The 22,670-nt window shown below is 39.2% G+C and overlaps 1 protein-coding gene across 5 annotated transcripts in view; it reads left to right on the top strand.

The window, feature by feature from the left end:
• Positions 1–22,670, top strand: part of Nsd2 (nuclear receptor binding SET domain protein 2) — a 68,895-nt gene that overhangs the window by 978 nt on the left and 45,247 nt on the right. For 3 of the 5 annotated variants that reach the window (XM_075943948.1, XM_075943946.1, XM_075943950.1), the window contains 2 exons: positions 13,967–14,589; positions 16,901–17,060. In XM_075943948.1, coding sequence (XP_075800063.1) covers positions 13,996–14,589; positions 16,901–17,060 — 754 coding nt within the window. In that variant the 5' untranslated portion in view covers positions 13,967–13,995. Of the gene's footprint in view, positions 1–787; positions 871–10,524; positions 10,545–13,966; positions 14,590–16,900; positions 17,061–22,670 lie in introns of those variants that run through there. The other 2 variants (XM_075943947.1, XM_075943949.1) reach the window with 2 other exon arrangements.

Below are 22,670 nucleotides of genomic sequence, written 5' to 3'. Positions count from 1 at the left end.
AGATAATTGGGGTGTGAGTGTGTTATAACGGACCCCGTAAGGAGACCAGTCCGATACCGAGCGAGTTCAGAACTAGGGGAGAGAAGTGCCTGAGTACTGCCAGCCTACTCACAGACTTTGAAGGCCTTGGCTTTTAAAGGCATTAAATTTCAAGATTGTGCATGGATTATATCCTATTCCATGTATTTGAAATAAGATCATCACTACAGAAAAGTTTATGAAACATTCATGTCAGGAAGCTGAGACTTTGAACTACCTTTCCCATGTTTTAAATTCTGGTTACATATTTAAGTCGATATATATATACACACACACACATATATATGTATACACATATACGTATGCACACACACATATATACACACGTACATATATATGTATATGCACAGTTACTAAAAGTAGCACGGAGGGAGAAAGTCCTGTAAACACTGCTTTTTCTGTGTGTTCTCCTATTCCCCAGACCTAGAGTTCAAATCTTAACTGCTGGCCAGGGACGAATAAGGTCCATGCCGTATACACTCTATTACTTTGAGTCATTTCCTTTTCTTTCCTTCCATTTTCTCTTCTGCCCAGCGGCCTTCATTTTTGGGTTGATGGCTTGTAGTATGTGGACTTAATATTTGCTTGTGAATTTGTGTACGTTTTTGTGAAAGACTCTTAACATATTCAGAACAAAAATCCTCCTATTTTGGCCTCTGATTATAAGGGTCAACATTCCATTTTAAAGAGTATTTAGATAATTAACTTAATTTCGAAATATTAATGGACAATTCTTATGTCTCCACAGATAGGATGTGTTCATTTTAATGTTATAAACTATCATAACTTGAAGTTTGTGGAGACATACAGAGAAAAACAGTCGGACTACAAGTGAGATTACTAAGTTGTTTTCCGCAGCCAAGCTGTATGGGGCTGTTAAGCCACTGTCTGCAGAAATGTGAGGAACCAAAAGAAGACTTAAGTCAGAACTGCAGAATGAGTCAGGCGTTAGAGACCCTGTGGGTTACTTCAGGGAGGAGTCTAGCTTTTCATCTCTTCAGGCATCCTTTCCAAGAAGTACTCAGGCTTTAAAAAGGTTTACTCACATGGCAGAATGTGAACTAATTAGTTACTTCCTTTTTTACAGTTTTGACAATTCAGTGTAAAACGTGAATGTAGGTGGAATTAGACTAAGAAGTGCTGGTGAGAAGATAGGAAACACTAGTTAAATGTGCCCTATATGAGCTGTAAAATTGAGTCTCCTTACCAAGTAATTGCACATGTAAAAAACTGCTAAAATAATCTGAAGAATATAATTTGAATATATTATTCTTTTTAATTTAGCAAGTAACTTTTTTGCTGAATTACAACTTGGTAACAAGTGGTGAGAATTGAAAGTAGATTAGAGACATGGTCTTGATAAGTAGTTATGGCTGGCCTAAAACTTGCTATGTAGACTAGGATAGCCTTGAACTTGGAACAGTCTTTGTATACTGAAATTACAGGCATGAAATGCCCAGGTATTGTGTATATGTGTTGCAGGCTGAGCCCTTGACCCTTAGGCAAGCTCTCAACCACTGAGCTACATTTTTATATTGTGGGTTTTTTTTTTTTTTTGAGGAGATAAGTATCTTGGTTCCCTGACTGCACTCTCCTCTTTCTCCAGTCAGTAAAATCAGAGTCTCTCTCTTCCCAAATTTGTGGTGTTCTGTCCTCACTTGGGGTCTTCGTGCAGGTTGTTTGGCATGGGCCACCAATTGTTGTCACTTTCATAGTACAACACACAGCCTTTAATAACCTCATCTTTTGGATAAGTTCTTGGATATGGGACTCTTGTTAGTCTTGGACTTCCTGGTTTCTACTTTCAACTTTTTATGTCAGAAATTCAGTTAAACTACTAAGTGGGCATATGGCTTAGGGTAAGCAACCCATTTAATGTATTTAGTATATAACCTCTTTGCCTTTCTTTAAGTCATATTGGAGTAGAAAAGTTCCAGAAAGCTGAATATGGAAGAGAAAGAATTGAGCTGAGGTCCCCCTTCAAGTACATCTTAGCTTGAGTTTCATCCTGGAAGCCAAGCCCTGCGGTTCCTACCTGTTTTGTTTGGAAGGCTCTTGTAGGTAGACTACTTCTAGGGGCTTCCCTTATCTTTATCTGGTCTCTCTTCTAGCTAAGTAATTAACAAATAAATAAATAAATAAATAAATAAATAAATAAATATTTTAGCTAATGAGGCCAGCCTCTGTTTGCTAGTTTTTGCTCATCATGCTAAATGGAGATAAGTTTTTGAAACATTGCAAGTATGTAAGTGCAGTAAATGACAACAAGAAGCAAGAGTTTCTGTTTTCTTGTTGATTTCTCTGTATCACTGAGTTAGGAAAAAAAGAACATAAAATATAGAACTATAAAAGCAAAAGGAGTCACTTATGCAACTAGATTAGGCTCAGTTTGCCTATCAGTATGGTTTGTTAGTTTCTCTGGAAATTGTTATTTATAGTGAATATTGTGGGAGACAAGAGATTTAATATTAGTCCCTGGAGATCTGACATACCTCTTCTGGTTTTCTCTGGCACCAGACATGCATATGATGTATATACATACATGGAGGCAAAAGACTTATCCACATAGAATAATAAATCTTAAAAAATTTTAATTAAAAAGATTTATGTATGTGTTTGTGTGAATGTAGACTGGGTGTGTTTGCTGCTCTGGAACTGGAGTTAGAGGTGGTTGTGAGCCTCCTAACATGGATTTTGGGAAGTAAACTTGGGTGTTTGGGAAGAACTGCAAGTGCTCTTAACACTATTTCTCTGGCTTCCATTTGTCGTGTCTGTGTGTGTGTGTGTGTGTGTGTGTGTGTGTGTGTGTGCGCACGCGCGTGCGCGCAAGTAGAGGTCAGAAAACAGTTTTCAGAAGTTCTCCTTCCACCGTGGGTTCTAGGTTTGAACTCAGGGCACCAGGCTTGCACTTTTGTTATTTTATTTGCTTGGACATCTTGTCAGCCCCATCCCATCTCTTTTTGCCATGTTTCCTCTTGGTTAATTTTTATTCCTGTTTCCTACCTTGTATGCATACTCTGCCATGTGTGCATGAGTTTTTTTCTATTAAATTCCTTCACTATATCTTAGCTTGAGCCTCATGCTGGAAGCCTGTTTTAGAAGCAGCCTGTTTGGAAAGGCTCTTGTAGGTAAGATTTTAGTATTTGTATATTCTCTTATCTTATTATCTGGTCTCTTACTATCATCTGTTCTAGCTATACCTCTTGCCTGCCCTAAACCCTAATCCTGCTGTACCTCAGAATACTATTTGTTCTCTCTGGAGAGTTTTACAAACATTTGTGTCACTTGATTTTTATCCTCAGAGGCTTTTGCTCAAACTTCTTAGGCACTGTTGCTGACTACTAGTTTACTCCCTTGATGCTGGGTGTGGTTGCTCATTCTTTTAATACCAGCTCCCAGGAGGCAAAGGTAGGAGAATCTCTGAGATCAAGACCATCCTAGCCTACTCAGTGAGCTCTAGATCAGCCAGGACTACATAGTGAGACCCTGTCTCAAAAAGCAAACAGACTTAACTTGTCTGGCATTCCCTTCAGTCTTAGCTTTTCTCTCCCCCCCCCCCTCCCTGGTTTTTTGAGACAGGATTTCTCTGTAGCTTTGGAGCCTGTCATGGAACTTGCTCTGTAGACCAGGCTGGCCTCTAACTCACAGAGATCCACCTGCTTCTGCCTCCCAAGTGCTGGGATTAAAGGTGTGTGCCACCACTACCTAGCCCTTGTGTGATATCTTAAAGTGATGTGGATGAAAGGGTTGTGTGAGTGTAATTACTTGTCTTGGTATGTGAGAAGAAAGGAGAGCAAGGACTGGTAACAGAGGTCAGTGAGGAGGTCTGTAGACCAGGACTAGAGTTGAGCACTAGACATAAGAGATGGGAATAGGAAGAAAGCACAGATGCAAGAGTACGAGCTGATGTGTATGTGTTTTTAAGTTACTTATTTGTGTGTGTGCCCTTATGTGCTCATGCCACGATTCATATGTCACCATGCCGTGGTATGCATGTAGAGGTTAGAGGACGGCTAGCAGTTGTCTCTGTCTACTATGTGGAATGCAGGAACCAGACTCAGGTTGTCAGGCTTGGTGACAAACACCTTTACTTCTTGAGCTGTATCTTGGATCCCTAATGTACTTTTGAAAGGCTGGAAAGGTAAAAAGGAAAAGTGGCCAGATATTACGGTAATTATAGTATGAAAATTGGTTAGTATTGGCCCATTTTTACCTTGCTATAAATCAGTCAGACTGAAGAAGGGCCTAGTTTGTGACCTACCTTTGTTCTTTCTGAAAGGAGGCTTTGATCTTTTTGTTTTGGAAAGTACCCTAGATCCCTCCTAGTGTTCCCAGGGTAATCAGAAGAATCTTTAGGTCTGGAGGATTCCCTTTATTCTTGGACCAATATCTAGTTAGTCATTTGTTGTTTCAAGATTACAGGGTTGGGCTGCCCATCTCTCTTTAAAAAAAGCTTGGTTTATTTCTTGAACTTCAGTGGTATTTTTACTTTTTATTTATTAGATTTTTTGTTTGTTTTTCGAGAAAGGGTTTTTCTGTAGTTTTGGAGCCTGTCCTGGAACTAGCTCTTGTAGACCAGGCTGCCCTTGAACTCAAAGAGATCCGCCTGCCTCTGCCTCCCGAGTGCTGGGTTAAAGGTGTGCGCCACCACCACCTGGCTTATTTATTAGATTTTATTTATGTGTATGGGTGTTTATTTCATTTGTATGTTTGTACATGGGTCATGTGTGTGTCTGGCACCCACAGAGATCAAAAGAAGTCATTGGATCCCTGGGACTAGAGAGAGTTATTGGTGTTTGTAAGCTACCATGTTGGTGCTGGAAATAACCCAGATTCTCTGCAAGAGCAGCAAGTCTCTTAACTGCTGAGCCATCTCTCAAGCCCCCTGCAGTAGTTTTGGATGGCTCAGATCTTGTCTCTGGAAAGCATGCTTTCACTGGTGTTTCATATTTGGAACTGAAGCCCAGATATACCAGATGTACTTGTGCCAAACTTGTCATGGTTGTGTTAGGCCTCCAGCATATTGTCCAGGTTTCCGTATTCTTTTAAAACAGTTCTTCAAGGGAAGGATCCTGTCTGGTAGCACCTGGATATAGAAGGGACTCAGTTAATAATTGGAGGCCAGTTTGGGGTATTTTCCTAAGGATTTTTATTTCATATGATTGTAGAGGTTTAGGTTTTTTCTTCCCCCCAATTAGAAATAGAGGTTTGGCTGGGTGCGGCGGCACATGCCTTTAGTCCCAGCACATGGGATGCAGCAGCAGGTGGATCTCTGAGTTCGAGGTCAGCCTGATCTATAAAAATCGAGTTCCATGACAGTCAGGATTGTTACATGGATAAATTTTGTTACAAAAAAGTAAAAAGGAAAATGAGAAAGAAAGAAAGAAAAATAAATAAATAGGTTTGTATTGCTTCCTTTTAAAGATTTGAAGTTAGAAGTTTATGTCATCTATGTGGAGCTTTGTTCTATGCAGCTTTAAAAAACCCCTTTTAGGGCTGGAGAGATGGCTCAGTGGTTAAGAGCATTGCCTGCTCTTCCAAAGGTCCTGAGTTCAATTCCCGGCAAGTACATGGTGGCTCACAACCATCTGTAATGAGGTCTGGTGCCCTCCTCTGGCCTGCAGACATACATGCAGACAGAATATTGTATACATAATAAATAAATAAATATTTACAAAAAAATAATGCGGTGAGACTGTCAAAGCAAGGAAATAAATGATCTTTAAAAAAAACAAAAAAACCCTTTTATTGTATATATGTGTGTGTGTGTGTGTGAGAGAGAGAGAGAGGGGGGGGGGGCTTTTGGTTTGATCAGTTGTACAATTTTAAGGATCTTGGCCCCTCTGCACAGCTTTTGAGTTGCAAATCTTTTTTTTTTCCTTCTTCTTTTTGAAACATAGTTTCTCTGTGTAGTTCTGGCTGTCCTGGAACTCTACACCAGGCTGGTTTGTAACTCAGGGATCTGCCTGTCCCTGTCTCAGTGATGTTCCCACGATGCTTTTTTTTTTAAATATTGTTTTAAATTTTACTTTAGTATTTTATGTCTGTGAGTGTTTTGCTTGCATGTATATAGATAAACCAAGTGTGCCTGGTGCCCAAAACTGTCAGAATAGGGCATTGAATGCCCTGGGATGGAATTTAACCTAGTTGTGAGCTACAATGTAGGTGCTAGGATAGAACCCAAGTCATTTGTAAGACTCTTGACCACTGAACCAACTCTCCACCCCTGCAAAATATTTACCTCACCTTAACTAAAATATCACAGCAGGAAATCCCAAAGATGTTAGTTAAATAACTTGCCCCAAATCACTAAGCTTTATGTGATAAAGATTTTGCAGGACCTGGAAAATTACTGTTCTGCTGCTTTAGAATTTTTTTGTTTTTTGTTTCTCTGTGTAGTCCTGGCTGTCGCTTTGTAGACCAGGCTGGCCTCGAACTCACAGAGATCCGCCTGCCTCTGTCTCCCAGGTGCTGGGATTAAAGGTGTGTGCCACCACCACCCGGCCAGAACTAACTGAGATAAGCCCTGTGACAGTAATAAGCCAGAACCCTTGACCATGAAGTTTAATGACCCATGAGAGAACAAAACAGGAGGGAAAAAAAGACAAAAGATTTTGTTTTTGAAAACCTGTGGGATAGTCATGGGGAAAAATATCAACCCCAAATTTGATGAAATATCCACTTTTAAAAACTGATAAAACTACTGAAGAGAGAGAGGAACATTTTAAATTGTGCCATAGTACTGCCATTGGCAGAAGTTAAGGACACAGGAAACCTCAAGACTAGCAACCTGTTATCTTCTACAGGGAAAGACAGGAGAGGACTGTAGATGACAAGGGGTCAGAATTACACTGACAATGTGTAGGGCTTATTTGCATCTGTGTCTGGTCAAATTTATGACTAAATACCATTTATATTTGAGGAAATTAGACATTAGAGTGCTGAGTACTGAGGATATAGCTCCGTAATAGAGCTAAAGGCCCTGGGTTCAGTTTCTTATCACCCCAAATAAAAATAATTTGGAACAATGTCTAGATTTGTTACTAAGAAAAAATGTTAAAAAATTCTGTTGTGTTATAAGCAACACAAGAATGTCTAATTTTAAAACATGCACACAAACATTTACTAACAATGATTTGCAATCTGGGATTTATTTCACACTCTTAACAGGAGACAGGGTGAGTATGTGGTTAGATCAGAAGTGAATGATAGTATGAGTATGCAGGTTCTGCCTGCTCTGCCCATTTTATGTATATTCAGAATTCCCATAGGGAGGTTATACTGTTGGTATCAGGAAAAACTTCCTCATGGGTTGATTTGGAGCAGAGCTAGAAGTGGTCTGGGGTGTCAGCTCAGTTAGAGGGTAAGTATGCATATTCAGGAGGGAGAAAAAAAGCCTGGTATGACTAGAGTAGATAGTGAGGCAGGAGAGAATCTGGGCAGATGTATGAAATGTTAAGAAGTATCTTTTAGCTGTTGGTATCTTTATCCTGAGACAATGTTAGGTTCCAGTGGTATTTTAAGGGAGTTAGGTTATGAGTGCAACATAAATTTATGTGCTTTGGAAAGTTTTGTTTTGAAACAGAGTTTCTCTGTGTAGCCCTGGCTGTCCTGGAATTGACTCTGTAGACCAGGCTGGCCTCAAACCTACAGAGATCCCTGCCTCTACCTCTTAAGTGCTGGGAATTAAAGGTGTGAACCACTACCACCACCAGGTTAGAAAACTGTTTTTTTTTTAATTGTCTCTCAAAAATTTTATTTATTTATTTATTCATTTTATTTATATATAGTTTTCAAAACAGGGTTTCTCTGTGTAGCCCTGGCTGTTCTAGAATTCATTTTGTAGACAAGGCTGTCCTCAAACTCGAGAGATTCACCTGCCTCTGCCTCCCAAGTGCTGGGGTATTGAGGACATGCACCACCATGCCTGGCTTGGAAAGCCTATTTAGAGGGCTCTGGATGGAGGTGATGGGAGGAATATTTTGTTTGGTTTTTGGGTTTTAGAGACAGGGTCTCTTACTGTGTAGCCCTTGCTATCTTGAAACTTACTGTGTAGACTAGGCTGGCCTCAAACTCATAGACATCCTCCTGTTTTCTGCCTCTCGAGTGCTGGGATTAAAGACACATGCCACCATGCTGGATGCATAAAAAGAGTACTTATAAATAACCAGTTTACAGTAACCATGTCTGTTCAGGTTAGACACTTTCCAATTTTCTCTGCTTTGTGTGTCTTTTTGAACACCTCATCTCTTTGAAATTTGATGTGGCTGTGTGATTTGGTTTGGTTAGTGAAAAGTGGCATATTAGGGGCTATAGAGATTGATTAGCAGTTAAGAGTATTGGCTGCTCTTCCAGAGCACCCAGGTTTAATCCCTAGGACCCACACGCTTACTGTAACTCTATTCCATGAGGAACTGATGTCCTCTTCTGTACTTTATGGGCACTCCATGGGTATGGTGCACAAACATGCAGGGAAAAATACCCATACACGTAAAAATAAATAAACTAAATAAAGGAAAAGTAGTGTGTGTGTGTGTATGTATGTTTGTATTTCTATCTATAGTTTTTTGAATGTATATTGTTCCCTCTATGGAAGCCAGAGGTTACCTTGTAGGAGTGAGTTCCTTTTACCATGTGAGTTCTGGGGATTGAACTCAGGTCATCAGATTGGTGAGACACGTTTTATCTTGCCAGCCCTGCATATGACTTCTAAGTGAAAGCGTTGTTTGTTTGTTTGATTTTTAAACATTTCTTTGATCCCATGAGGAAAATCACAATCTCACAAGTGCACATGCGTTCATGCATGTGTACGTGTGTGTGTGTATGTGTGGTTGACTTTGATTGTCTTTCTTGATTAGTTTTTATATTAATTGAAAACATTTTTTACATTCATTTATTCTCTGTGTATGAGTGTTTGATTACATGTTTGACTGTGTATCACACTCATTCAGTGTCAATGGAGGCCAGAAGAAGGCATTGAATCTCTTAGAACTGGAATTAAATCCCTCACCACTGGAGTTGTGAGCCACCATGTGGGTTCTGGGAACCAATCCTGGCTTTTTTGTAGGAACAAAGTGTTCCTAACTATGTAGCATCTCTCTAGACTCACTGCCTCTTTTTTGAGAGAGAGTCTCTTTGTAATCTGGGTTGTCCTGGAACTTGCTGCCCTCCAGCTTGCAGAGATATGCCTACCTCTACTTCCCAAGGCCTATCCTGGACTTTACCTTATTTTTTGAGTGTTTCTTACTGTTTTTGGTTGGCCAGTGAACCTCAAAGGGTCCTCCTATCTTCCCTCCCTAATATTAGAATTATTGGCACACACCATCACACCTCTCCTTTAAAGTAAATGTTGGGGATCTGATCTCAGGTCCTCATGCTTGCAAAGCAAGTACTTTACCAAATGAATTTATCTTACATGCTTGTTTGAGTGAAAGTTTAAAAAAAGTATGTTTTATCATTTTCCCATTTTTTTTCTGTTTCTTACTTGAAATAATGGGTGTGTACCATGAACAAGAAAGAATCCTTTAGTGTGAGCCACATAACAAATGGTTTTGGGGCTGGAGAGATGGTTCAGCGGTTGTTCCAAAGGTCCTGGGTTCAACTCCCAGCACTTATAGAGTGGCTCACAACCACCCATTTGAAATCTGTTGCCCTTTTCTCGTCTGCAGGCATACATGCAGGCAGAACACTGTGTGCTTAATAAATAAACAAACAAATCTTTTTAAAAAATGGTTTTGGGTCTGCTGCTATACCATAACCTATATCTGTGGTTCTCAAAGTCTTGTCCCCAATCTGACAGTATCAATCTGCTCAATAATTCGTTAGAAATTCAAATTCCTTGGTTCCATCCTAGACCCACTGAATCATGGGCTCCTGCCTGTCATCTGTGGTCTAGCAAGTCCTTACTATAGTTCTGACACCTAGGAGTTTGTTGATTGATAAACTAGTTAGATTACAATGTTAGACCTGGTAAGAGATAGTGATGATGATTGGTTAGTGTTGTAACTAGAATATGGAGAAATGGGGTTTAAGTAGGCAAAACTTTTATCTTTTGGTTTCCTTGAGACAGGGTCTTGCTATCTATCTATCTATCTATCTATCTTCTGGAATTCACTATGTAGACCAAACTGGCCTTGAACTCACAGAGATCCTGTTGCTTCTGCACCTTAAGTACTGGGACTAAAGACGTGACATGACTCAAGATTTTTTTTGTTTAATTTATGTATACGAGTTTTTGTCTGCATGTATGCTCTTGGTGAGGACCCAGTTTTGGTTTCCAGCACCCAGATAGCAGCTCACAACTGTCTGTAACTCTGTTCCACCTTTTTTGTGGATTCTAAGTATTAAATTTAGGAGGCAGGTTGTTTCATTGTTGATTGTTAATCACTTTTTCTGCTGATTCTCAGTCTCCAGTAATTCTTATTTCTTCTTTTAAAATCTTAAGAGATTTAAAAGAAATCCTGCTTCTTAGAGATCTATGGAACATGGGATCTAGGACATTCTAGGTAAGAGTTCTCCCATTGATCCATCCTAACTTAGTAATCCATCCTAACTTATTCTTTTGGATTCTTATTGATAAAGACTTCATCTTTCAAGTTCTGAAGTTTCAACATTGATCTGGAGGGCTATTATATTTATCTTTCTCTGAGCATAGGAAGCTCTTAATCTGAATGCCAGATTTTCTTTATTGGTCACCCCTTTGAAAATTGCCTTTCTCTCATTCTTCCCTAGCTTCCTAGAACTTTCTTTGGGATGTAAGCTCCTTGAAAGCAGTCGTTGTCTACTTCCAATGGTGTATATATGTGGGGTTTCATATACATGATAAAAATTAGCATTTTGGGCCGGGCAGTGGTGGTGCATGTCTTTAATCCCAGCACTCGGGAGACAGAGATAGGTGGATCTCTGTGAGTTCGAGGCCAGCCTGGTCTATAAGAGCTAGTTCCAGGACAGGCTCCAAAGCAACACAGAGAAATCCTGTCTTAAAACCAAAAAAAAATTTAAAAAAATACCATTTTGACCATTTAAATGTGTACATGTGGGTCTGGGGGATGCAGCACAGTGGTAGAACATTATTTACTTAGTATGTATAAGGTCCTGGCTTCAATCCTCAGCAATGTTTAAAAAAAGAAAAAGAAAAAAAAACCCAAATCTTAAAAAGCCAGGTGGGATCTCTGTGAGTACAGAGTTATCTTGGACTACATAGTTAGGAAGATCCCGGCTCAAAAAAAAAGTATTTTTTGTGATAATCATAATTACATTGTTTTAATTTTTAAAAATTATTTCAGTTAGAATCTAACTCTTTAGCCCTGACTGCAACTTACTGTGTAGATTAGGCAGACATTGAAATTGTGTAAATCTGTCTGCCTCCACCTCCCAAAGGCCAGCTTCAGGATTAAAAGCCTGTACCACTATTTCTGGCCCTCAACTTGAACTTAAAAAAAAAAAAAAGATTTATTGTACCTCCTTCAGTATTCAAAGATGTGTCCGTAGGCCTATGTCAAGATCAAAGGACAACTTTGTGAAATTAGTCCTCTCATTCCAATTTTTCTTGAATTTTGAGGATTGAATTCATCTTCCCAGTCCTGCAAATACTTGACTGGCTGAGCTATTTCTACCCTCCCCAAAGCATTTCTTGCATGCCTGCTGCTAACAACTTTTTAGTTTGTATTTCTCTCAGTGCGTTTGGTCATTATTCTTGAAGGATATTTTTTGTATGTAAAATTGACAGTTTTTCTTACAATACTTATACACTGCCTTCTGGCCTTTCTTTTTTTAATTAAAATTTTTATGGGGCCTGGAAAAATGGCTCAGTGGTTAAGAGCACTGGCTGCACTTCCAAAGGACCCAGGTTCCACATGGCAGCTCGCAACTGTCTGTAACTACAGTTCGAGGGGATCCTACACCCTCACACAGACATACATGGAGGCAGAATACCAATGCACATAAAAAAATAAAATGAAAAAAAGTATGTGTATAGGTGTTTTGTCTGCATGTCTGTCTCTGTAATGTATTCCCAGTGCCCAAGAAGTCCAGTAGGGGATATCGGAAGGTTGTGAGACTCCATGTGGGTGTTAGGAATTGAACCTTGGGTCCTTTGGAGGAGCAGTTAATGTGCTTAATCATCTCTCCAGCTTCTGGCCTTGGTTTCTGATAAGTCATCATCTATGTTACTGTTTGTACTTCTTTTGGACCACCAGTTCACAAATAACTACATGGACACTAATGAAAGCTTGGCTTTAGCTTAGGCTTTTCCCCAACTAGTTTTTATAACATAAATTAACCTGTTTCTATTAATCTACCTTTTGTCACATGGCTCAGTTACCTCTCCTGTACTGTATGTCCAACCTTTTCAGTGCCTCTTTGGCATCTCTTGGACACCTAGGTTCATCTCTCTGCCCAGAGGTCCAGCCTATTCTCTCCTGTCTACCTATTGGTCATTCAGCTTTTTATTAAACCAATCAGAAGGTGCCTTGGCAAAGACACATCTTCACATTATACAAAAATACTATACAAAAATACTATCCCACAACAACTGTTTTGTATTTGAAAGGATATTTGAATTTTTTGTTGCTGTAGATTGAGTCTAGATAGAGCTGTATACATGCTAGACAAACACTCCACTAGTGAGCTATATCACCCAGTCAATGATATATCTATTCATTACTTTTTCACAGCATGGTGAAATTGTATTCTCCCCTCTCCTAATTTTTTTCCTGTTTTGTTGTTGTTTGTTAGCTTATTTATTTTTGTGTTTTGAGACAGGGATTCTTTGTGTAATAGTTTTGACTGTCCTGGAATTCACTCTGTAGACCAGGCTGGCCTTGAACTCGCAGAGATTCACCTGCCTCTGGTGCTGGGATTAAAGACGTGCGCCAGCACTGGTCAGCATTTTTTTCCTGCTTTTAAAGTTTGAGTATTTTAACCTATTTTCAGTGTTTTTGACTTCTGTTTTCTTCCATGTGCTTTAATTTTTTTTGTTTGTTTTTTGTTTTTGAGATAGGGTTTCTCTTTGTAGTTCAGGTTGACCTTTGAAACTATAGACCATAGGGCTGAAGAGGTCACTCAGTGGTTAAAAGTGAGCATTGTTCTTCCTGAGAATCTGAATTGAGTTCAGCACTCTTGTCAGGCAACTATAAGCTAACTGATAACTCTAGCTCCAGGGGTTCTGACACCATCTGGCCTCTGCAAGCTCATGATGCTTGTGCATGTGCACAGGTTTTTATTTTGAGACAGAGTATCACTAAGTTAACTAGGCAGGTACCGAATGTATTCTGTAGCCCAGAAAGGTCCTGGACTCATCATCCTAACTCAACCCCCAGTGTAGTACAGATTATAATCCTACTCTGATATGGCAACATATGGTCTTTTTAAATGATGTCTGCCTCACTGTTGTAATTTTTAATTAATTTTAAGTTTTTAAATGTGTATGGCTATTTTGCTTGTTTATTTGTGTATCACAAGTATCCCCAGTTCCTGGGAAGGCCAGAAAGGGTGTCAGATCCTTCCACTGGAGTGGAAGGTGGTTGTGAGCCACCATGAAGTTACAGGAACTGAAACTGGGTCCTCTTCAAGAGCTGTTAAATGCTCTTAAACTGCTGAGCCAGCTCTCTAGCCTACAAATTAAATTCTTAAGTTGGGCATCCTGCCATATTGGTTGTTGATGATAATGATATACCTGAACTTTGTTCTCCTGACTCAATTGTATTTTCCCTTTTACAAATGATTTGTCTTTTCAGTTATATTATTTGTGATATTAAATTGTCATCTGTAGCCTAAATTATTATATACAATATCATAAATTACCTCAAAAGATAAAACAATAAAATCCAATTTCAACAAAGCTATATAGATATTGGCACATTTATCTTAGCTTTAAATGTAATATGTTGCTTTTTTTTCCTTTTTTTTTTCTCTTTAAACACTGTAGAGTTCTAAGAACCAAAGCATCTGGGCTGGATGGAATTTAGCATCAGAAAAAGCTCTCTTTCTGTTCAGAAAGTTGTAAAGTGCATGAAGATGAAGCAAGCACCAGAAATCCTTGGCAGTGCAAATGGGAAGACTCAGAACTGTGAAGTGAATCATGAATGTTCTGTATTCCTCAGCAAAGCTCCACTTTCTAACAGCCTACAGGAGGGGGTTATGCAGAAATTTAATGGTCATGATGCACTTCCCTTTCTTCCAGCAGAGAAGTTGAAAGATCTTACTTCCTGTGTGTTTAATGGAGAACCTGGTGCTCATGATGCTAAATTGTGTTTCGAGTCCCAGGAAGTGAAAGGAATTGGGACACCACCCAATACTACCCCTATTAAAAATGGCTCTCCAGAAATTAAACTGAAAATCACAAAAACATACATGAACGGAAAACCTCTCTTTGAATCTTCAATTTGTGGTGACAGTGCTGCTGATATGTCTCAGTCAGAAGAAAATGGACAAAAATCAGATAAGACTAGGAGGAATAGGAAGAGGAACATAAAATATGACTCTTTATTGGAACAGGGCCTTGTGGAAGCAGCTTTAGTGTCCAAGATCTCAAGTCCTGCAGATAAAAAGGTATGTGTGAAGGATTCTCTTGGGTTATGTGACAATAAATGGTGAGCTTGAGACCCATGTGCCATACCTTAAAAAGTATGATGAAAAATGGAAGGGATGGGTAACAACCCTGGTGCTGGCAGTCACTGTCTTTTGCCTTGGTCCTGTACAGGTACTGATTGAGGCTTGGCTCTTGGTTGGTTGTTGGGCTTCCAAATACCTGGAGATTACCATCTTTAGATACCATAGCCACTAGTTTTGCTGCTTGAGAGGCCTAGTTGGGTTTACCATTCAGGATTAAGATGGAAAAAAAAAAAAGGAAAGAAAGCAAGCAAGCCAGGTGTGGTGGTCCAAACTTTTAATTCTAGCCCCTAGGAGACAGAAAGAGGTGGATCTCTGAGTTCAAGACCAGTCAGGGTTACATATTAAGACCTTGTCTAAAAAAACAAGAACAATTATTTCTGAATCTAGGTTTGTCACTTTTCATGACCTTGCTAGGGCTACTGTTCCTATGGGTTCTATCTCCTATGGGTTCTAGACCAGCTAGTCAGCGGAGATACATTAGACTTAAGTAGATGCCGTACAGTGAATGACAGAGCAGAGCTGTGTTATACAGAGGTGCTGGTGTCATGTTTTCTGCATACAACACTCTACTTAGTGGTCTCCTCAGTCAAGTGGTTCAGCAGTTGACTGCCTCCTTGACAATTGGACTATGTTGCACATCCTATTCTTGGTTTTTACTGCAGAGCCCAATACTTTGTATATAAGTGGGTATGTGCTGGTTAATCCATCAGAGACTGAGGAGGATTAAGTCCTGACTTCAAGTGGAAAAACATGTGGTTCTTATTCTGTTAGATGGTTTGTGTCACCAGTGTCCTAAAAATGACTTTCAGGGTCGTCCTAATGCTTGATGAATATAGATAATCATATAAGACAGCTAAGTGACATTGGCCTTGGTGCAAAGAAATAGGGACATCAAAGCAGATTCTTAACTCATCCAAGCTTTTGGCCTGGAGGGTAATAGGTATTTGTTGATGTTTAGTTGCAACAGTGGTAACACTGGGAAAACTCAGAGCAGGTAAATTGAAGTTCATAATTTATAATTGTGGACATCATGAAAGTTGAAATATTTAGTTTCAAATTGTAGTTGTGAAATTTTGTTACCACAAATAAAGAACAGTTGAAATTTCCTTGAAATCCTTAAATCTACGAAGTACTTTCAGGGTTTAAAGACAGTGGTTTTGACGATCTATTCTACTCTTGCTAATGTAATTCCAAAGGCAAATCTGTGTTCTTCCTTTTTTTGGAGGGGCAGGGAACATGATCTCACTATGTAGCCCTTGCCTGGAACTCATAGATATCAGCTTCCTAAATGCTGGGATTTGGGATTAAGGGTATGTACCACCATGCCCATCCCAAAGGTAAATGTTTTAAAAGACCAGTATAACAATCTGGGCTGATTTAGAGTGTTTTGGATATGCCTATAGATGTGCTTAACCTTATGCTTTCACAGTTCTTTGAAGAGGCCTCTGAATGTTGTCACAGACCAGGCTTTTATTCCTAGTTCTGCCACTTGATTTGGTTAAAATTACCGTCTACTTACACAGTGAGGTAATACTGAGATGCTGTGCAATCATTTGAGTACTAATATCTCATGGAAGAATAATCTGATTCTCCAGTAGTCTCCAGTGCCATGCTTACAAATCTATAACAGGCGGTGAGATTTGAGAGTAATTATGCAGCAGGGGCAGGACCTATAGTGTCTTGGAAGAATTGCCCTAAAAGGATGTTCAGTTTACCCATGTTCCAGAGATTGAGAAACTGAGCTTAGTTGAGCTTTGAGCACTCAAAACACATGCTCACACATGGATACAGAGCACTTGTCTTTATTGGTGGGGCTAGGACCCCTGCTTCAGCACAGGAGATTGATATGTTGATTGAGACACATATTCTCAAAGACCATCTAACAGATACATGTGTGGTCAGAGTAGGGGGCAGTATGTTTTGAGAGTTTCTGAATAAAGCACACCTGTAATGTTTCCAGCTTTGTGATAATCCTTGAGATGAGAATGAGGGAAAGCAGTTGTGAGAAGTGATTGATATTAAAGATGAAACCTTAAATACATTAAGGGGGGGTATTCTCTGAAGGTTGAATTCGAGGCCTTAAGCATGAAGACAGATGCTCTTCCAGTCCTCTCCATACATTTTTTTGAACCTTTAATTAACTTCTGATTTTAAACCTCTGATTAATACTTGTTCTTTATAGATAGAAGACTGAATTTAAGGTAAGTTACTGAATGTTAATATTTGTCTTTTGTTGTTCACTTTTCAGATTCCAGTTAAGAAGGAGTCCTGTCCAAGTACTGGCAGAGACAGCCTCTTGTTGAAATACAATGTGGGTGATTTGGTGTGGTCCAAAGTGTCAGGTTACCCTTGGTGGCCTTGCATGGTTTCTGCTGATCCACTCCTTCACAGCCATACTAAGCTTAAAGGTACTAAATATTGACTCTTTTTTCCATATTCCTCTTCTACACCAAACCTTTCTAATTTGCATGTTTTTCCTTCTTTGCTAAGTGACCTTACTGGCTACTTTTGCATCTTTACCAAAGGTGGGTGATTGGTTCTGATGTGACACTTTTATTTCCTATGTATAGTCTTTATCTGATTGAACTAGTACTAACAGGGAAACAAGTGTTGAAGAAAAATTTTTTAGATTTATTTATGTATGAGTGTTTTGCCTTTTTTTTTGTTTTTTTTTCTGGTTTCTTTTTCTTTTTTTCTTTTCATTTGTTATTGTTGTTTGTTTGTTTTTGTTTTTCCAGACAAAGTTTCTCTGTGTAACAGTTTTGGTTGTCCTGGAACTCGCTATGTAGACCAGGCTGGCCTCAAACTGACATCTGCCTGCCTCTGCCTCCTGAGTGCTGGGATTAAAGGTGTGTACACCACTATTGCCTGGTGTGTTTTGTCTTCTTGTGTGTACATGAACCACATGTATAACTGATGCACATAGAAGTCAGAAGGTATTGGCTGTCCTGAAACTGGAGTTGTGGATGGTACCACATAGGTACTAAGAACTGAATCCACATCTTCTGTAAGAACGAGTGCTCTAAACTACTGAGCCATCTATCTCTAGCTGGGGAAACAGTCTTTACCATTGTATTAGCTCCCAAGTTTTATGACAAAAATTACTACTTAAATTATACAGTGACTGCTTATTTGTAGACTATTATTTTATGATATAAGTTTGAATTACAAAAATCTCCATTTATTTCATTAGACTTGGGAAGGGGTAAAAGTTAGAAATGATAATCTTTGACTTAGAAAACTTGAATAGATAAATTTGTTCATGAAATAGTTAAGTAATATATTTAAATTGTATTGTTATTGATACAAAGCAAATACTTAAAAATAATTTAGCACATAAGTGTGTTAATTGCATAAGAACAGGTTTGAGAGGAAAAGTAACAAAGGATTTTGCAGTTTGAGTGGGTTTGGTTTTTGTTTGTTCTAGACTTGGTCTGTGTAGCGCAAGCTGTCCTTGTACTTATGATCCTTCTGCTTCAGCTTCTGGTGCTGGGATGTGTGGTACTATGCTCCACCAAGGTCTAAATCATAACCTCAAGCATGTTAATACCTATCTTTTGTCCTTTGAACCTCTATGGTCTTTTATCCATGTGACTTTCTCTATGCTTTATTCTTATTTTGTACATAGCTGGCCTTGCTTGCATTTAGAGCTTTTCTTTGTTCTCAGATTTAGCTCTGAGGTAGTCTTGTGTCTTGTAGAATTGACTGTGAGTACATAAATGCCTACTGTCAACTCAAGAGCTCAGTAGGCTCCACAGAATCTGGAGAGTGTCTGGGCATAACTCTCTCTATGGGGGCCAGGGGTCACACTGTGGACTATCTTGATGAACAGTGATGAGAGAAGAAAGCATGGTCCACAATTGGACTCCTGGATGTTTAAAGGGGATAGGCTCTCTTAAGTATATGTATGGGCAGGGGTCAGTGATGAGCATCTTCATACAAATTGTGATTCATGAATACTGGATTTTCAAAAGAAAAGATTACTAATTAGTGATGCTGAATAACTGGCTAATTATGTGGTAAAATAGAATATTAGGGCTGGTGAGATGGCTCAGCAGATAAAAGTACTTGCCCAGTAATCTTTTCTTTTTTTCTTTTTCTTTTTTTGCCTAGTAATCTTGATGATCTGAGTTTGTTTTCTGGAACTCAAGGTAGAAGGACAATAACTCATTTTGTCCTGGAAAGTTATGTTCTCGTTCTCTCTCTCTCCATCTCCCTCTTCCTCTCCCCTCCCTCCTGGAACTCAAGGTAGAAGGACAACAACCCATGTTGTCCTGGAAAGTTATGTGTTCTCTCTCTCTCTCTCTCTCTCTCTCTCTCTCTCTCTCTCTCTCTTTCACAAACACACACACAAAATAAAAATTTAAAAATATTTAGAGTAGAACATCAACTTACCATATGTTAAAATAAGTTTCTTTGATAAAATTAAATATTTACTTTTTCTGTTTCTTTGTTTTGTTTGGGAAAAGGTTTTCTCTGTGTAGATCTAGCTGTCCTAGAACTTGCTCTGTAGATCTTACCTCAAGATCAGCAATCTACCTGTCTCTGCCCCCTGAATGCCATGCGCCATCACTAACTACTTTTATTATCTTAATTATGTGCATTTTGTGTGTGTGGGTGTGTATGTGAAAATATGTGCACATGAGTGCAGGATTCTAGGAGGCCAGAGGCCTAGGATCCCCTTTCAGACAGTTGTGAGCTACTATGTGGGTGCTAGGAATTGAATTTGGGTCCTCTAGAAGAAAAGCAAGTACTCTTTAACTGCTGAGCCATCTCTTCAGCTCCCAAATAATTTTTTTTTCAAGACAGGGTTACTCTGTGTAACAGCCCTGGCTGCCTTTGAACTCAACAGAGATCCTCCTGCCTCTGCCTCCCAGGTGCCAGGATTAAAGGTGTGTGTCACCACCACCGCCTGACCCAAATAAAATCATTTTTTCTCTTTTTTTTTTTTGATGTTCGAGACGGTTTCTCTGTAGCTTTTTGGTTCCTGTCCTGGAACTAGCTCTTGTAGACCAGGCTGGCCTCGAACTCACAGAGATCCACCTGCCTCTGACTCCCGAGTGCTGGGATTAAAGGCGTGTGCCACCACCGCCTGGCCCAAATAAAATTCTTACAGGTTAAAGATACTCATAAAAAAGAAAAGTGTGTTGAGGCATGTCTTTAATCCCAGCACTCAGGAGACGCAAGTAGGCAGGTGTCTGTGAGTTTGAGGCCAGGCTGGTCTAAATAATAAGTTCCAATAATAAGTGTATCTCTTGAGTTCGAAGCCAGATAGGTCTATAAAGCGAGTTCTAGGATAGCCAGATGTAGCAGGCTTTCTTGGACCACCAGCCTCCAAATAATGACACAGAAACTTAGTATTAATTATTAATGTTATGCCTTAGTTTAGGCTTGTTTCTAGTTTTTTTTTAATTTTTTAAAAATATTTATTTATTATGTATACAATATTCTGTCTGTGTGTATGCCTGCAGGCCAGAAGAGGGCACCAGACCTTGTTACAGATGGTTTTGAGCCACCATGTGGTTGCTGGGAATTGAACTCAGGACCTTAGGAAGAGCAGGCAGTGCTCTTAACCTCTGAGCCATCTCTCCAGCCCCTCTAGTTTTTTTTTTTAAGCTTAAATTAACCCATTTTTATTGATCTAGGTTTGTTTACCTCCACTGTCTGTCCTGCTTTTTTGTTTCCTCTGTGGCTGGCTGACTGGTCCTTGATTGATTGGTGGCTCTTGACTGGCTCCCCATTTTGTCTGCTCACCAGCCCCACCTATTCTTCCTTTATCTAGCTATTGGCCAGCTAGCTGTTTATTAGACCAGTCAGGTGCCTTAGGCAGGCAGGGTGAAATAGCAACACATCTTTAAGTAGTTAAACAAATGCAACACATCTTTACATAGGAAATAATTATTCTGCAATACATTTTGGCATAGTTAAACAAATTTCTATTACACAGCAGCCAGAGCTACACAGAAAAAAACTTGTCTTGAAAAAAACAAAACCCTCTTTACAGTCTTAAGTGAAGTCTCAAGGGATCTGATGTCCTCTTCTGGTGTGCATATATGCAGACAAAGCAGCCTTACACATAAAATACATAAATAAGATTTGTTGTTTTTGTTTTTTTTGAGACAGGGTTTCTCTGTAATTTTGGAGCCTGTCCTGGCACTTGCTCTGTAGACCAGGCTGGTCTCAAACTCACAGAGATCCATGCTTCTGCCTTCTAAGTGCTAGGATTAAAGGCATGCACCACCATGCCCAGTTATAAATAAGCATTTATTTATTTATTTATTTATTCATTCATTCATGTATTGGTTTTTCGAGACAGGGTTTCTCTGTAGCTTTTGTGCCTGTCCCGGAACTAGCTCTTGTAGACCAGGCTGGTCTCGAACTCCCAGAGATCCGCCTGCCTCTGCCTCCCCAGTGCTGGGATTAAAGGCGTGCGCCACCACCACCCGGCTTATAATTATGTTTTTAAAAAGTAACATTTTACAAACTTTGGGCCAAGCTATAGTAATTTGTTTTATCAATAGATAGATACATCAAGATTTTCCTTTCTGTGTAATAACTATTTTTATTTTTTAAAATAAGATTTCTCTGTGTAGCCCTGGCTGGCCTGGATTTCTCCCAATAGACCAGACTGACTTTAAACTTGCAAAAATAAACCTGGATCTCCATCCTGAGTACTGGGATTAAAGGTGTTTGCCGTCACCCTGTGCTAGGCATTAAATTTTTTTCTTCCTTAAAAAAAATACCTTTTTAAGGGTTTATGCGTATGTGTGTGAATTTGAGTACAGGTTCCCATTGAGACTAGACACATCAGATCCCTCTAAGTTGGACTTAGAGTTGGTTGTGAACTACGCAGTGTGGGTGCTAGAACTTGGCTCCTTTGGGAGAGCAGCATGTGCTCTTAAGTTCTGATTCATGTTTCCAGCCTGACATTAACTATTTCTAAACATCATGTAAATTAATAGCAATTCATTATGTACAATAAAAGATTCTCTTCACTATGGACTATGACTCATATCTATATTAACTTTCAATACTATGAAAAGATTAAGGTATTAGCAAAAGCCACAAACTGCTCGGTGTTCCTTTAGTTTTTTTTTTTTAAAGTTTCTTATTTTTAAAGTAATATTATATACAGTATGTACTCCTGCCTTCTCCTCCCCAACTGAGAGGTAATTTGTTTTGTTTGTTTGTTTGTTTGTTTTTTGAGACAGGGTTTTTCTGTTTATTTCTGGCTGTCCTGGAACTCCCTCTGTAGATGAGACTGGCCTCAAATTCACAGAGATCCACCTGCCTCTGTCTCCCAAATTCTGGGATTAAAGGTGGGCATCATTTTTTTAATGTGTGCGTATTTGCCTGTGTGTATTTATGTACATTGTGTGTGTGTGTAAGTGTTGAAAGAGACCAGGAAAGGCACTGGATCTTCTGGAACTGGAGTTTTGGACAGTTATCAGTTACCTGGGTTCTGAGGACTGATCAGACATGTAAGAACATCAAATTTTTGTTAACCACTGAGTCATCTCTCTGACATAAGATTTTTTAAAAGGATTTTATTTATTTATTATGTATACAGTAGTCTGTCTGCATGTATGGCTACATGCCAGAAGAGGGCACCAGATCTCATTACAGACGGTTGTGATTGCTGGTAATTGAACTTAGGACCTCTGGAAGAGCAGCCAGTGATCAATTTCTTCAGCCCTTAAAATTTTTTTAAAAATATACTTTATGTTTTTTATATGTGTGTTTGTCTGAATGTGTGTTTATGCATCATGTATGTGCAGTGCATATTCTGAAGGCCAGAAAAGGGCATTATGTCCCCTAGTTAAAGATGGTTGTGAGCTGCCATATAGGTGCTAGAAAATAAACCCAGACATACATGCAAGCAAAATACCTATACACATAAAATAAAAATAAAATAATAAAAATAAAAACTAGCTAGGCACGGTGGAACACTCCTTTCATTCCAGTACTCTCAAAGCAGTTTTAGAAGGTTGGACTCACCTTGAGCCACTCTTTTTTGG

This window comes from Microtus pennsylvanicus, chromosome 12 (assembly GCF_037038515.1).
Source record: "Microtus pennsylvanicus isolate mMicPen1 chromosome 12, mMicPen1.hap1, whole genome shotgun sequence".
In the NCBI taxonomy this organism is placed as follows: domain Eukaryota; kingdom Metazoa; phylum Chordata; class Mammalia; order Rodentia; family Cricetidae; genus Microtus; species Microtus pennsylvanicus.
Note: the sequence above shows the minus strand (reverse complement) of the source record. Positions and strands in the feature narration are given on the sequence as shown.